General features: G+C 36.8%; 1 protein-coding gene across 16 annotated transcripts in view; it reads right to left on the reverse strand.

Moving 5' to 3' along the window:
* The window catches only part of LOC149919044 (uncharacterized), a 149,785-nt gene that overhangs the window by 53,623 nt on the left and 78,351 nt on the right, over positions 1–17,811 (reverse strand). For 2 of the 16 annotated variants that reach the window (XR_016464356.1, XM_090135783.1), the window contains exons 4-6: positions 15,651–15,750; positions 9,551–9,600; positions 1,783–1,841 (exon numbers count right to left, since the gene is read on the reverse strand). Coding sequence is in view for 8 of the 16 variants with exons in the window: in XM_090135783.1 (XP_089991909.1) it covers positions 1,811–1,841; positions 9,551–9,600; positions 15,651–15,750 (181 nt within the window). In the remaining 8 variants the exon portion in view is untranslated. The other 14 variants (XR_016464355.1, XM_090135784.1, XR_016464359.1 and 11 more) reach the window with 13 other exon arrangements.

Consider the following 17,811-nt stretch of genomic DNA (forward strand, 5'->3'; position numbering starts at 1 on the left):
CTCATGAAATATGGTAGAAAATCGTGACATAGCTCTTAATGATAGATATGAAAAGAGTATACAGAAAGAATTTACAAAGCTGGATTTATCTTTCTTTTATAAGTTATTTATTTTTCCACACTTTTTTTCTTGGGGGGAAGGGTAGTGGAAAATAATACCATGAATATGCATTTACGTAAGCATGCCTAAGGCACAAGATTTCTGAACTCTATCTTTACATCACAAACTAGTGTAGACCAGCTAAGAAGAAAGTAATGCAATGAGGAACAGCTGGTATTAGAATTGATTGGCTCATCAAAACCAATACATTTCATGTAAATGAGACTCATGAGGAAAAACATTGTCTGGTGGTAAATACATTAGCCAGTGATGTTGAGGTTAAAATCTATGGTCTGACTTGAAAGCATTTGGGTTGAAAATCAGGTCTGATCCAAACAAAACCAAAACTCAGGCAACTCACTTTTCTTAGAAATAATGGGAAGATTCTATAAAGCGATATTTTCTGCACAGCTCTGAATATTTTTGACTTACCTATTCCCTACCTCCACTATTTCCTGGCTCTATAAAGAAAGCAGGGAGAAGCTGTCAAGAAAATGCACTTATTCTTTGAAAAGAGCACTCCACATGAACACCTGCAGCTCAGCTCTGAACTTTATTCATGCACTCAGTAAACATCGTGCGTAGCGAGGAAGGTTGCTCTGACAAAGCAAAATAAGAGAACTAGAATGAACATAAAAGTAAACACAGAATCAGAAGCTTTAAGGTTGCATTGTTGATTAGTGTTAGAAGGAGAAAGGCCTGTGGAATGCTGGCCTTCTCAAAGAGATGTGAGAAATGTGTTTCCCATTTGTTTTTAATCAGTGAGAAAGATGTGAATTCCCTTGAGGCCAGATAAAGTAGACAGAAATAACTATTTCTGCATATGTTATATAATTAAAATTATATGCAGTGAGAGTTGGGGCAGACAGTCTTGATTTCAGAAAGGACTAGTTTGTGTGTGGGCAGTCACCTGCTGATCTAACCTAAGACCTAACACCATAGAGTAGAATGTTGTTTATGGTCAGAACTTCAAAAGCAAGAAGTTGTTCTGTTACATAAAACATCCTATCCTTTGTTCTTAAAAAAGCATTTTTAATTCTTTTTTTTTTTTTTTTAAATTTTAAATATAATTCCTTTTCTTAGAAAATTGCATAAACCCAGCTGCACTGGCTTTAGTTCAATGAATAAATGAGTTCCAATAGAGGCAATTGAAACTTTTGTGAAGTTTGTGTTAGATAAGTATTCTAAAGACTGATGCTATTTTCAAAAGTTGTCCAAACCAGTTGAAAGTGCTTAGCACAGAAATACTGAAAGACTAACTTGTGAGCCCTTTTTGGAGAGAGAGCTGTCTGATTGCTACATACACACAGTGTTGGAGAGTATTCGTTCACATTCCAGCATTCAGTGTTTGTCATTCTCTCTCTGGCTCACATTCACATACAGAATCTTTTTTTTCTTTCTCTTTTTCATGTCATTATTTGAGAAATGTCAGTTCCTCGCTTGTATCTTTAACTGGAAAAGAGTGCTTAAGCACAAATAATTAACTTCCTTTGAAACTTTCAGCAAACCTGTCAGGGAGCAAAATAGGGAACAGATCCCACTGCTTGAACAATGAATGCCTAACAATATTCAAAAAATTCAAATAAGACAAATAAAACTACCAGCATTTGGATCACTATTGCTAAATAGATACACAGAAACAGATTACTACAACAAATTTTTAACCAAGTTTTATATACTCACGTTTTTGTCATCTTCAGTAATTCAAATTTTACTTTAGTTCTTCTTCCGACCTGAGACCACTAAGAGATACCAACAATGAAGGTTTAAAGTGTAACTGTCAGTGTTTTAGTTTTCCTAGATTTAAATCATGTCTCAGAATGTCGTTCTTTGTTCTTAAGCTCTATTTTGGAATTTCAAAGTAAATTCCTATTTTGAAAGCCATTTGTCTTTGATAGTTTTACAGAGTCAGGAATGGTCTTCTCTGAGGTTTCCAGACCTTAGAGAAACAAAGTTATGAGCCAGAGTGGGTCAGCTTTTACTGCATCAGTGCAGAAAGACAGGGGCCAGATTTAAAATTTGTTTACCCCACTTCAGAAGCAAAATAAATCAGTGGCCATGGTGAAAATACGCAAATTTCCACAAGTGTAATTGATAGCAGAAAGCTGGACCACTTAATGGACCAGTTGCTGGACTCTGAAGAAAACTTCATGTGATATTGCTGTTCAGCAAACAAGACAGTGTTAGGGAAATACTGACTCTCAGAAGACAGCCCTTCCATGGGCCAGGTGAGCTGAGAGTGTCAGGCTGTCATATAGGATACAATGGTGCCTGCCTAAGGACGTTGCCTCTTGCCTCTCTGCTTGTTCACAGAAGAGCTAAGAAAACTGCTCTCTCTTGGAATCTTTTAGGGCCAATCCTGGTGTGAATTGCACTGTCCCCTGCCCTGGACAGTGGTTAAACTCATAAAATGATAAGCACAAAGGCAAAATAACCAATAGACAGGCTGTGTAAGCTACAGTCAGCACTTATGAATGTTTGTTTTTCCTTACAGATCTACAAGGTGCAAAGAGGCACGCCAGCCTCAGAGAAGAGGGGGAGTGTGGTTTGCAAATCAGAGAACCTGCTTCCTTCCTAATGCCATGCGTCATCGCCTTGCGGGACTGTTACCGTAACCAAGCTCTGAGCAAGTCAGTCCTGCTGTCTAGCCACAAAAGCTTTAAATACAAACACTGCTGAAGGCGGCTCCTGAGCACCACAGATGTCTGCAATCAGCTGCTGACTGACTACTGTGTCTGTCTGGTGGCCTGGCCTGTACTTCTGGTTGATAGTAGATATCTAGGCTATGAAGTAATGCTACTGAGAAAGAGCATATAGGCATGAAGGTTGGTATTGTCTCACAGGAATTTACTAATCTTTTTGCAGCAGTCAGAGACAAGAGACATGAAATCAGCAGTAAGAGTAAGTTATGGAAGATTTGGTTATGATTAATCTTTTCATGGGGGATGAGTATCTTCCTGTAGCTCTTTTCCTTCTGTGTAACTTCATAGGTATGTTAAAGCATTCTCCAACAAACTGACAGGCTATTTCCAGCTCTAATAGCCTCGAGCAAAATACCAGGCACCTTATCCACTTTCCATTCAAACTTCTTTTGGAGCTAGAAGAAGTTTGTCTGAATGAGAACAAGAATATAAGTATCTTGCCCTGCTTATCCTGGGGCTGCCACTGCCAGCACCTGTGAGTGACCACTGATGGCAACCTCCTTCCATCTCCCAACTCAGCTGCCTTTCTAGTAGCTCCTGCTGTTATTAACATGGCCAGGACATAGCAGAGCAAACACAGGTTGCTCTGGTGGGAGGTGCAGGGATTTCAGCAGCACCCAGCTGAACACCAGAAGTTACATGGTGCTTGTTCAGCATTGATCATTAGTACTGAGATACATTTTCCTGTGTCCTCATCTTATATGTATTTCAGTAGTTGCCAATGATCCCAGCTGGTGTCTGGGTTCTGCTGTGTTGCTGCTAAGCAGGCAACCTCAGTCTTTATACTGGAGAAATTATGCTAATTTGTGGCCATTCCCAGGCTTCCACACTGTATTTTTGCCAGCTGGATAGCTTGATGCCTTTGTTTTGTGCTGGAGTCATTCAAGTGAGATAAACATTTGCTAGTGGATCACAGCTCTACAAAAGGTATACTTCTGTAAGCTTTTACAGGAAATGAAATCCTAGTACTAAAGTACAAATATATTTCCATGCAAATACCCGTGTTTCATCTTGTGAACAAACTAAAACTCTTTTGCTTACTTCAGTTTCATCTTGTTTCTAAAAGTAAGTTACTCCCTGCAGCAACTGAAGTAATATCACAGGATTTAGTTAAACAACAGGAGATTTATGAGCATCAAAATGTAATATATATATTCCTAGGAATGCATTGTGTAACCTATGAATGCCTCTTGTAGTTAGATCAAATAGATCAATAAATTGCCCAGCTGTTGCAGAAAATTACTGGAGACACAGGAAAAGGCCAATATTATGTTTTCAGCTAGTTACATGGTTGTTTCATTTCTGTACTCCTAAAAACACAGTGTGTGACTTCCTGGCTCCAACTAACTGCTAAGGCAGTGGGAATCCTGAGTACTCTATGCAACCAGATGACCATGATAAGGCAGCACAGACCTTCTCACTCCAAATACAGGACATCCCTTTAATAGGCATACTGGTACAAATCCATGGGACAAGTTGACTACCAGTTGTCCAGTCTGTGTGCCTGTATCCCACAAAAACAGTGGAAGTGTTGAGAGTAAGCTGCAAGGATATTGATACATCTTCGCCTACAGTGATTTTTTTGCTCTACGTTGTGACTTAAAATTAGTTTTAAGCAAATTGATGAAATATTATTCATTAAAATGACTAGAGTTGATATCAGTAGATATTTGTTTGACCAAGCTTTTCCTAATTACAATTTTGTTCCCATATAGTCAAACTTACCCCCCTAAAAGTACTCCTTTTTATGGTTGCCTATTTTTGAACAGTATAGAAAAGCACAGGTACCACTACAGGGCTGTATGGGCATCCACTGAGCACATAGGAGCAACTTCCTTCCAGAAGTGCCAGAGAAGAAGGTGAAATAAGTGAATTGCCTCACAGGTCAAACTCTGTGCAGCACATACGCAGTGGCTCCTTCTAGGAGGAGGTGGTAAGATCATTATGGTGAGGGCTGGATGAGCCCTGCCTTGAACAGTTTGGCAGAATAGCTTTCTAGATAAATCTGGGAAATGGCTGGTCTCTGGTTCAGAATGAGGTGGTCATAGTCCAAAATTAGGTCATATGATTTCAAACTGAGTAATAAAATGAAGTGATTCCTATATACATTGACCGAGGCAAGAGAGCAGGAAAACAACAAAGGTGGCCTAATATATGTAAAGGAAGTCTGAAAATAATGGGAAAGACTGAGAAGAGAGAAAGTCAAGAAGAGAGGGAAAGACAAAGGTTATTACTTTCAGGCAAAATGCCTTTGGGAAAGAGGCTTTCAAACAGCAAGCAAACATTGCTTAAGCCTGCTGTGCTCCACTGTATTCAAAGAAAGGAAGTTTTATGCACTTCCTTTTGGAAGGAGTCCTACAAGAGAAACAGCCATCTCCATCCCCATCCTTCAGCTTGGATCCATCCACAAGTTAGGGGGAACTTCAGAGTTAGACTGACTTGTCAAGTCGGGAGTGGCAACATCATGTTCTCAGCATGCTGCACCCTTTCCTGCCTTTTGCCTCAATTAGCAATGCGATCTGCTAGAGCATGCTGTTTAGGACAGCTTTTAACTTCTTAATGTATCCACTGCCTTTCATGCAAATATTTCCTGTGCTGAAACTGAGCCAGAGAAATTTCTGAGAAGCCTCCATCTGCTATACGACACACTGAACACCATGAGGAAGCTAAATCTCTTATCCAGTCTGACTTGCCACAGCAATGACTCTGCAGACAATATCTGAAACAGCATGGGCTGAATGTCTCCTGTGGAGCACATTGCCACTGAAAAGCATTTTCTTTTAGATGAACATAGCTCCATGGGATGGCAGAATCACTCCCTCCTTGATATCAGTCACATTTTTCCTATTTGAAAAGTTTTACTAGATGAACTAGAAGAGTTGAAATGGTGAGACAGAGTTCCCTAGATAAAAATGATTTCTTCTACTGGACATGGTCCTGGGCAACCTATTTTGGATGACAGTGCTTGAGCAGGATGCTGGACCAGGTGGCTTCAGAGGTTCCTTCCAACCCAAACCATTCCGTGTTTCTTCAGAAGAAAGCTGCCTCTCAATACTTGCTTGTTCATCAGCTGGTAAAAAAAAAATCAAAAACCAGAGCTAAATCAAGGACTTTGGAGCACTGCTACTAGTAGTAGGCACAAATGCTCCCAGTTATGAAAACAGTGAGGTGCAGCTGCTCTGTATACTTGAAAGGTAGTTAAGATGCTAACTTCGAAAGGTAATACTAATCAGATGTTAACACAGATGTATCAGAAAATTTGCTCACTGAAAAATCAGAATACTGATACAATTTAAACCAGATTTTTGCTGGCCTAAATACAGGTAGACAGGTTTGAAAATCTTGGCCTGAATACTGTCAAATTGTGCGTGTTAAAGACTATATGAGGTACAAAAACCATTAACAATCTGTGCTGTCATACACATGATTTCCAGAAAATCCAAGTACAAATATAGCCTTGTATCACACATTTTAATATCTCTTATTCTCTTCTTCTAGTTGTCTCATACAAACGCCAAGAAATGAAGTATAGTATGTACTGTACCTGTAGCTTATGCATCTATTATTTGTGCAGACTTTTTCCAGGAGAGGATCATTTGGGGCAGGAATTGGTTACCAACTAGGAAAGGAGTGGAGAAAAAGGAAAATAATGTCCCTTAGGGAGGGTGGTACTGATAAGCAGAACGTTATTGGTCTGTGCAGGCAGCAGGATCAAGGTCTGGTGGGTATCACTGACATCTCAGAGCATGTCAATAGAGGAGAAATGTTATGGAAGCCACAAGTCCAGCATGCAGTTAAGGTTAGGTAAAGGGACTGAGTAATTCTGCAATAGTTACTGTTATATAATCTTAAGACTGTGCCCAGGAACAGAGATGTAACTTAACACTACAGCAGCAATTCCTAACACTGTGACTGCCAAAGGTCAATTGCCATTTCCATTAAAAACCTTGTTTTGCAGCTAATTTACAACCCAGACACTTTAATTCTCAGCAGGCTAAAATTTGGCATAGACTTTTTTTTTTTTTTTTTTTGAAAGCTTGAGTTAATTACATAATAAAACCATATTTATTGTTATGACTAATTTAGATCTAGACCACTGGAAGCAGTAAAAGGAGCTTAATGGTTTTCAATTTTATTTTCTTCATTTAAAAGGCATTTAATTTATATATCAAAGGATTCATTGAACCAGTCACTGTATTGGAAGCCTTTTCCTTTGCAGTCTACTTCCTATCTATCTATCTATCGTTCTACTTAATACTCATTTAATTTACATCCCCTAAATTAATAATGAAACTGCTTCTTAAGTGTAGATTCTCAGTATCTAATAATGGAACATTTGAGATAAAAGCTTTTTTTTAAATAAAATTGATTTTTTTTTTCTTTCTTGTCCTACATAATATTTTCCATGCAATCTATTTTGTTTTCAAAATCTCTTGCAAAAACTCCCAGCAAGATTTTTCTTATTTAATTGTCATCTAGTGACATATTTTTATGACAGTGCCAGTCAACTGAGAAGTTCTAAGTACATGGACAGAGTCAATTTGAGTGTGCACTGAATTTCGCTTTACAATGCACACTTGTTATGATTACCTTTATTATTCTATTACTTCAGATGTCTAGCCAACAGTAAAAATAGGATCTTTCCTGAACTTGGAAATCTTTTGTAAAGCAAAAAATAGAACCCAATACACAACAGAATAATAGTTTAAGTTTTTTACAATAAGGGTGGTGAAACAGTGGAACAGGTGGTGGATGCTCCGTCCCTGCAGACATTCAAGGTTGGGCTGGATGGGGCTCTGAGCAACCCAGTCTAGCTGTAAGTGTCCCTCTTCTTTGCAGGGGAGTTGGAATAATTACTTTTGAAAATCTTTTCAAACTCATTCAATTTTATGATTCTATACAGATGTCAGAACTGGATACACTGTATTTTAATTCAGATGGATTAAATCTAGCCTATGGTTCTAAGCAAAGCCGTATGTTCACAGGGGAGGTCTAGGGTGTCCTGTGCTCCACATTTTGTGCCCAAAGGAAGGCTGTAATTTGCTGTGGGCATATGACACGTACTTCATGATAACAGATCTCTCACATTTTAATATTATGGGAGCCGAAGTTTTAACCTCTCACCACCCTGACTGCGTCATCTGGGAAGATCAGATATAGTTAAGGCACAGGCTTGGGGATGCTATGTGCTGTTCTGACAATAGTCACAAACGTGGCCACAGGAATTCAAATCCAAGGATATGACTCATTAATCCCACCGTTTTGAAAATCAGTGGAACTGTATGGAAATCACTTGAAAAGCATGTAAAATTGGAAACTCATCAGCCTTTACTGTAAAGAAATTAGAGTTCTTTATATTGAACAATGCCCTGTTCTCAGAAAGTCTCTATAGATTCAGTACCATTTTTCTCAGACTTGTGGGATAGATCTGTGTCTGACAGTGGATAAGGTTGTAAGTTACAGATAATTATTCTGCATACATTTTGGCTGAGTTTTGGTGGCATATTTTATTCTCAGTTTTAGCTCTTACCCTTTAGAATTATTAAAAACAAAATGAGCTTAGTTAGCATGACTGCTGACCATCATTAGAATTTACATGGGAAGACTATGTGAAGCTGAAGGGTTGTCCAGATGTCAGATTATGGACATTTCATGTTTATATGAGTTGCATAAATTTATAGTCAATATCTTCACAATAAAGCATGTCAAGGATTATTTATAGGTTCATTTGCTTTGAAATATGCTGCTGCAATAGTGCTCTATTATATCGCCAGTGCCTTTGCAAAATGTTTTGTTAATTACAACTTTCATACTGTAATTATTTAACCACTGTGCATGTTTACTCTTAGTATTCTGTGAATTTACAGAATAAGAAAATCAGGCATTCATAACATTAGAAAGGGACATTGAGTGCTAGGTGCAAATAACAAGGGAGAAGGAAAGGAAAAGAGTTATTCAAAAGCTGTCATAATCATTTGGCCTCAGGAGATATTTCATTTGTTTGGTGTTCCTATTCCAATGTATTCTTAAATTATTGAAATGACTTCATCGTTCAAGTGTCACTAAGAAATTACATGTTTTATTTAGAATTATGGGTTTCAAATCTGCCAGAAAGCCAACATTTGTCAGGGACACTCCATTAAATATTTCAAATTTCTTCATAGCTTAATCCGTTCTCTGAAATTGAGAACTTACTCAGTGGTCCACTTAGTCTACCTTTATCTGTGACAGTGTTTGCTTGCTGCTAAAAGTAAGACAGAGATGAAGAGTCTTGTTGAATTGTGATTTGTTGTGGTTTTACAGATTTATTGAACTGCCCAGGACCAAATTCAAGTTTTCGTGGTATTTTTGGTCCTATTTTGGGAGCAGTGGTTTTAATGTGCATCCTTAAGAAAAAAAATATAAGCAATTCCAAGTATTTCATGACATTAATAAGGTACATTCTATTTCTCACATCAATCACAAAAATAACAACAGTTCTTTTTAAATAATCTACTATTATTTTGAAATGATTCATTTCTTAGGGGTAGCAAAATTGTTTTAGAAAGAATGGGTATCCAACAGCATTCCGAATTGCCTTCATTTTGTTTTCTTTTGGTGTTTCACTTCTTGGTTTTAACCTGCCTTAAAAATGTCAGAAAAGGTTGAGTCAGAACATAGTCCTGAGATTTCCAAGTGACCAGATGGAAGAACTAGAAATATCATCAATGCCCAACTGATTTTCTGGACTAATTCTTGCCAATACTCACCCAAACCCAGCTGAAATTCCATCTGAAGTCTTTGAAGTCCTTCTGGAAAACTAATTAAAAAGAATGACATGTTAATCACTCATTAACTCACAAGTCATTACTTAAAACCTCATACTGTCACTTGGTTGAACTGTCAATAGAGCAATTTCCATTTTCCTTGACGTTAGTGTTTTGACATTTGGGATTCTCAGAACCCAACATCAAGATCTAAATATTAATAACTGTTTTGCTTTTTTTTTTCTCCCTTGGCAAAATAGTCCTGTAATTTTTCATTAATTGACTCCCTGATGTTCAGACTTCAAGCAATCTGAATTCAACAACTGCACTAAGAACTATCTTTGACTGTGCAATGTTAGAACATCAAGGGCTTTTAGAAGATGGAGACAGCACAGAAGCAAAACCAGTATGGTGTTTTGTTGCCTTGATCCAACCCTGTCATTGCTGGCTTCATTTAATGCCAAGCTCCCCAAAGAAATGAGAGGGATATCGTTGTGAAAAGTTGTAAGGTTCTGTTTTGTTTTTAAGACATGTTATCCAATACCACTCAAACATGAGAGTCAAGAGCGGCAGAAGAAGGTACGAGGGTGAATCATCAGACAAACTTGTCAGCCTTCTTGCCGATCACAAGAATTCCTCTGAGGTCAGACACTGAAACCCTCCATCTGTATCAACAGCTACAGGGAAACTCAACAACATACAGGACAGGCACAGGAAGGACCTGCAAATTGCACACAATTCTATTTGAGACCTGTCACTACCTTCCCAGACAAAATGTCACCTAAGTTCTGTGGAAGACAGAAATATAGAAGGAAGTCTGCAACTGGTGGCAGCAGTTGTTAGATGCTTTTAATATGAAAGACAAACTGAAGAGAGCAGGAATGCTGAGCAGATGTGATAGTGGTTTTCAAAACATGGGAAGTTATAGAAAAAGCATGTGAGCTCTTATATTTAAACTTCTTTCATTAAACAAGGAAGATTGAGATCCAATGAAATGGAAAGGCAGCAGATGTGAAACAAATGGAAATGTTCTCAGAGATCCTGATTAACTTGAGGAACTCACTGTCACTAGACATCACTTAAACCCAGGCAAATTAGGAAGAAAAAAAAAGTGAAAACAGAACAGTTCTCATTTCTTGCTCCAGGGAGACCCCATCCTGCAGAGTGCATTCACTCCCTTTGCTATTTGAACAGCAAATAGGTTAATAGGTTCCTTGTAATATAAAACAGCAAGGTCATGCCTGTATAATGTGGTCTTCAAGTTGAATTTAAACCACACTTTAAAAATTGTTATAAAAATGGCAAAATTATCTGCGACAACTCTTTTCAGCACTTTTCTATCAAACGTTCATTGGAAATAGATGTTGGAAACATTACTCTGATTTCCTAGAACAGCCCTTGTCTTCCTCTGCTATTGGATTTCAGGTAGAGGAGGATTGCTTATGCTGCTGTTACATGAGTCTAGAAGATTAAAAGACTGGGAACTGCACAGACATTTACTAAAATCTTAAGAAAAACAAGAGCTGAAATCAAAGTTTAATGTTCCAGCTGTCTGCAGATTGAAGAATAAAGTAAAAATTTAAATGAGCTCACCAAAAATAATGAAGTCTGGCTAAAAACCATCTGGGCAAGAATTGAGTTTAAAATCTGGAGTTACTCGGAGTACTGAGTCTGATTCCAGTAAAGCTTCAGTGTGATTCCAGAAAAAATTCAATTTCCCTGCTGTTGTTTTCTCTGGGAACTACTTTTTAAAGCTAGTTGTACCCATGCCACCCCTTCCAGAAAATAGTTTGAAGTGGACATAAATAAGAATAATATTTTGGCCACTTCTCCCTTTTGAATGTACTGATGATTGTTGTAGTCTTTATAAACATAAGAAATTGTTGATGATCCAAAACTCCTATCAAGGGAAATGAAAATAAGGACTATTGTTTAAAAACTGTTCTAAATATACCAGATTGCAAAACTGGACTAGAGAGGGTTTTTTTCAGTCAAATCTGGGCCTTCAGAACACAAGTAGACACTTCCCTAAATTAGGTACATGCTTCTTTGGGAAGTTGCAGAAACTTCTTACTAGAGGTTCCTGCTCCATTAGGCAGGACCTTTATTAGTATGTTGTAAATGAAATGGAGCCTTTAGAAAACAATATTACAACAGATGCAGAAAAAGCACAGATAACTGATCTGAAATGTAATTTATGAGAAAATGTACAAGAATAATAGAGACAAAGTTGAATGCCAAAGCCACATGGTCCTGAAAATTTTCAGATACATCAGAGGTACTTAGAAATATACTGCCTATAAAACCCCAGATTCATCTGTAAGGCAAGTTGATCCAAATGGCATTTCTAGCAAGTGGATCCCTTAACTACAAGTGAGAAACAGATTAGTCTCAAGAAAGGAATTCATTTTTTATGTCCACAATGCAAGAAACTGAAAAAATAGCTCTCAATAAATGCAAATCAATATATTATTCAGTAAGGTTTGCAAGATGACATGAAGGGTTCCAATAAATAATGAATATTTTAGCATATATAAAACAACATTAAACAGAAAAGCAAGAAAATGAGAGAGGAAATTCTTCCTTATAAAGTTAAGGTCAAATGACAAAGTCCACCAACAGAGAATGCAGGAGGAGTTATGCTTGAGCTGCATTAAGAGGAGAAAGTTGTTACAGTTTCTTAAAATCAGATTTGCAAGTACAAATAAGAGGTGGAAAGAAACACACTGGAAAAGAAGAAAACTCTAAACAAGAAACTTACTTTGAAATATGGAATTGTTGTTACTTTCACCGAGTCAGAGAAAAGGTGACATGGAATAATTGCACAACCAGTGCAACAGTGGGATTTGTCATTCTGAAAGCATACTCAGATATGAGCTGACTAGAGAACTAATTCCAAACTAAATGAATGAGTAGTACAACATAAAAGACTATGAAAATGAATCACTTCTGATAAATCACCAGTGCATGTTGTTGATAGATTAGACCATATGTTCACTCAAAGGAAAAACATTGCCCAGAAGTATTTAAATTGCTACCATTACATCAACCTTGAGTTATAAAAGAGCCAAGTATTTTTTACAGATAAGGTCATTCTTAATTCAGCAGAATAAAATGGATTACACAAAAGCATTATTGCAACACAAAACAGGCTTTTATAGTCCAACCCCCCAGGTCTTGGTATATTAGCAAGTGTTTACTGAATGCAATCACAGAACGAAGATGTGAGCAGTAGATTTGCCAAGAAGCATCCAATTGAAATTGCTATCAGACTTGGAGATGACCTTGAATCAAGAGCTCGAAAATTGAAAATAAATACGTATATATAAACAAGAAATGTCATTGTTAAAAAGAAAACGTAGTGCACCTGATTAGATCCACTGAAATATAATCTAAGAATGTAAAAAAATCACAAAAACATTAGAAAGTAAAGGTTGCTTTCGACCCATATACTTTGATATTTTAGAGAAAGGGATGCTGTTTTGGAGAAAGAGGTGATAATTAGAAAAAAAATTAAATGATGCTACACTCGAGTACATTACAGATGAATTTTTTCCAACATGAATTTTCACACATTTTCAACAGAGAAATGAAATTTTCAGCTTCATTAAAATGAAGATCTACAGAGATTGTATTGTTGTCTGTGGGACAGATGAGAAAGACTAGAATCTTTACAAGTTTCTTTGCTGTACCATTAAGCTCTATGGACAGTGGACTATACAACTGGTAATGAAAACAGTCATAGCCATTGATGTTTTAAACCTTATTTGTATTTTCCTTCAAATATTTTCATAATTATTAGAACATAAATTATCTATTGAAAGGGTAGCTTTCATCTGAAAAAAATAATTTTGGTAGGAAGAAATGTAAAAGAATTTTGGAGGTAATTTCAGGAACTAAGAAGGCAAATATTTCAGACAAAGTTATGAGGAAATTAAATGGGTCATTTAAGTCCTAGGAAATTGGGAACAACTTTACAACTTATTTTCCATGAAATACTCAAGGAGCACTAGCAGATATGCGGGAGGTACATTCTGTTCCCAAAATATTCTGTTCCCAAATTTCAGGAAGTCAGATAATCTCTATGTGATTATTTCTTCTCCCACTTCTTGCCTGCATTCTGAATATGGATCATATGCCCTGAGGCAGGACTTGATCCTTGTGAGTTTATACAACATCAGTCACGGAAAAGCCCGAGTATAAAATGCTATCTAAGAATATGAGTAATAAAGAGTGATAAAAACACCTTTTAACACATACATCTTCCACATGATAAAGGCCAATTATTGAAGTCCAAATATGAAAATAATATATTTCTGTTGGCTAGTATTAGAGTGCAGTTGTCCTTGTGACATATTTCTGAAGTCTCTGCATAGGGAGAATTTTGGAGTTATTATAAAAAATAGCCAATATCTTACCAAGTGACTCAGTGGAAACTCCTTTATTTGTAAAAAGCAGATGTGATTCTCAAAATCCATTTGATCTGTCATTTTGGTTTCTCTGTGAAGTTTAGCTGAAGCCAGTCCAGAAAAGACAAGGGAAATCATACATAGTACTTCTAGCTGTCTTTTTTAAAGACAGAAGAGCAAAAAAATAGCTAAATTCTGACAGCAATAAATATGTATATTTGTAGACTTGTTTGTTTGTTCCACAGGTGCTACTCAATGTATCCATGTCTCATCAGAAAAATACATTAATAATACAATAAAAAAAAATGCCTCTTAGGGAAAGAAAATATTTTTTCCCTCTTAGTAAGAGATTTTCTCTGTGGCCAGCAATGTAAGTGGAACTATTTGTTTTTCCCACAGTATTGTGTTTTGCTTTCCTTTGACAGGAAATGTTGACTTTTGTAGTAAGAATATGATTTGCTCTGGAAATTGTAATGTAAACAGTGTCTCGAATTAGGTGGGTTTTTTCTTTTTTTCTTTTTTCTTTTTTTTTTTTTTTTAATTGTTGTATATCTAAAATAACCCTAGAAATAAAAGTTTGGAAAAAAAATAATCAGAAAACAATATTTTTTTTCTACAATAAATCAACATTAGATACTACTTTTTTAAATCTTGCATAGAGACTTAGTTTAGTACGTAGTAGAGCATCTCTAAAATATTCACTATCTCCATAAACCAAATGTGTATTTAAAATATAGGATCTACAAATATCAACAAGAAATCATGTTCAAGTAATAGGAACAAAATACCACTCTATCAAGATCTTTCGTGGCAGTCTGGAAGCACAAACAAGAAAGTATTTATGAGAGAATGGGATAGCTACTGTTGTTTTTTAAATTCTCTGCTACACTCTAAGGTGGTTATGCACTGGAACAGGTTGCCCAGAGAAGTTGTGGATGCTCCATCTCTGGAGGCATTCAAGGCCAGGCTGGATGTGGCTCTGGGCAGCCTGGTCTGGTGGTTGGTGACCCTGCCCACAGCAAGGGGGTTGAAACTAGATAATCTTTGAGGTCCTTTTCAACCCAGGCCATTCTGTGATTCTATGATTCCTGCCTCTGATTTCATGTGACAGCTATTCTTCACTCTGGTTGAGGACACAATGGGCATGCCTCATGAATTTACACTTGTAAGTTTTGAAGTACCTGACGTTCCCTGTTTGAAGCCCTAGTAGGACAGAGCACATTAATGAACCACTTTGGAATGTCCATTGCTCTTGTCATCTGCTTAAGGTTGGATAAATCCTATGTGTGATGCTCTCCTTAAATGGAAAGACAGCAAGGCAAACTCATACAGCTCTCCGGGAATGTATGACCACAGTCACTCCTTGGCAACTCCCTTGGGATTTAAAAAAACTTTTCTCCTGTTTCTGAATGGTTCTTTAAAAATGGGTAGTCTTCTGAGGACTTTTTAGTTGTTTTTGTGGGATACTTTAATCTCCAGAGACAATTTAATAGTACGCTTTCAGTTTTTTATTAGTGAAAACAAAATACTGAAGTAGTCTTTCCTCTATTCTTTCTCACTGACAGTTTTTTTATATTTACATACTAAGGTAAACGTGCCTGAGATCAGGTTATTTTGTTATTGACATTAATTGGCTAGCACTTCACTTTGTCTAAAACCTCCATCCAACCTCCTTTTGTCCCACCTGTGCTTACCAGAGAGATGTTCACCTTATGCAGAGTCTCTTCCAACACAGTCATGGTCCACTTTTCGTTACCCAGGAAATGAAGTTCAGATAACCAACATGTGACATTCCTAAAATACAGGAACTAGCTTCAACATATGGGTTAGCTCATGGTCTTAATTTTACTGTGTTAAATATATAATGCTGATGATCATTCAATGAGGATATGATGTCTTTCAAAGTTTTGTATTGCTCTTATATTGCATTGTTTAAATTTATATACAGCTCACATTCACAGATTCTTCTTTTTCTCTCTCTCTTACATAAAAATAAAAAAAAATCTTTAATGTAGTTAGAAAAACAAACAAACAAACAAACAAACAAAAGTAAAAATCACACATCTGGAGATGCTCAGAGTAATCAGATCAGAGATTAACTTGGGTCTGATTGCTGTGGTGAAAAATATTGATCATTAGACAAAACCTGTGCTCCATGTATGAAGTTTTAGACATTTCCCTGTGCAATCTGGCTATGCAGTTCAGAATGCAATTCCTGTTAAAGACTAATACCAAATCCTATTCTATTCTGTGAAAAAGGTGATGTTTTCTATGAAATGCTCTTATAATATAGAGACTTCAGGAGAAAACATGACACTAAAAGTTCAATTTCTGTTGAGTAATTTAAGCATTTGTCTAAGTCATGCACATGCAATATGTACACACAATATATCACGCATATATTCTGATAGAGATAGTGGTTTCTGCTCTAAAATAATTTATCTGACATTTCTGATATGCCAGAATGTTAAAATTGTTGCTATTATCTGATGAGCAGGTAAAAGTAGTAAATCAATGCCATGCCCCTTTCCCAGCTGTCAATCACATTTATTTTGCGCACAAGGTTGAAGAAACCTGTTTTCAGAATATGACAACAGCTTTGAAATGGAGTTCAGCTGCTAGTCTTGCTTACTGACTGAAAAGGGTTTTCAGTCCACTTGGTGTGACAATAATAGTCAAAGTTAGGGAACCATTTTTCTCTCTCCCAAATATGTCCTAACACCAGCATGATTTTAACAAGACAGCTCTTTGGTTTTATTTCTTTCACTCATTCCTTGGGTTTGTTGCCAAGAGCAACACAAAGAATGCACCAGGGTGTCATAATAATCCTCCATTAAATCCCTAGTATTTAAATTTTAATGCTATAATTCAACAGCTGACAAAAGCCCATTGAGCTGGTCTAAGGAGAGGAAAAGAGCTGGTCCCATTTTCTCAGGGGGTGATGCTATAGCAACATGGAATGAATTTGGGGTCAGGGAACAAGCTGTCTCCAAGCTTTGTTTGCATTTCCTGGCTAGAAGTAGAATCTGGTATTATAAATTTTACTAAAATAAGTGGATATTTGGAGCTACATGTAGGTAGTTCACAATAAAAACTTCTGCTTTGTTAAAAATAAAAATAAAAAATGTGGAGACAACAGAAGCAGCAGCCACTAAGACAACAAACTAACAGACTATTTTAGAAAGTGTCAGTTTAATCGTTATTTCAGAGTTCTTCTACCTCTTCTGGTTTCCATACCTTCCAGCACAAATCCTGCACCAGAACTCAGAATGATGCAACACACTAAATGCATTTTAACAGAATAACACAAAGACAGCAAAGTCAATAACTATGGCACAGAGACCTCTTACAATCATCAAAGACATGGGGAAAGTCTGGTATGTCATTTGTTATGCTTAACTGTCCCAACACTGAAGGCTTTTGTGCTCTGCGGAATGTTGCTTGGTGGAGACAAATGAATACACCTGGAAGACAATTGTCCATTGTGTTCAGCCCTGATCAACTGCCCTGTTCCATTCTCAAAGCCTTCAGCCTTGGTTTTGGTGTGGGTTAAAGCTCAGGGTGTGAGTTCATAACACAGTGTATTGGCAACTCCTGCTTGTTTTTCACTGTACTGCAAAGTATAGTTAAAGAATAGTGTTGATGTATTAAAAAAAAAAAAAAAAAAAAAAAAAAGCAACACAAATACATTGGACAGTAGTGAAAGAAATAGAAAATATCAGAAATAATGATACGCAATTATCTGTCTGTAGATACAGATTTTGTCACTGAAAAAAACTATAAATGCTCTACTGTTTTTGAGATCACTGAGCTTTTTTCTCTATATTCCCCACTGAAATCCATTACTGTTGACCT

The sequence above is a fragment of the Phasianus colchicus genome, chromosome 2, assembly GCF_987193195.1.
Source record: "Phasianus colchicus chromosome 2, bPhaCol1.hap1.1, whole genome shotgun sequence".
In the NCBI taxonomy this organism is placed as follows: Eukaryota; Metazoa; Chordata; class Aves; order Galliformes; family Phasianidae; genus Phasianus; species Phasianus colchicus.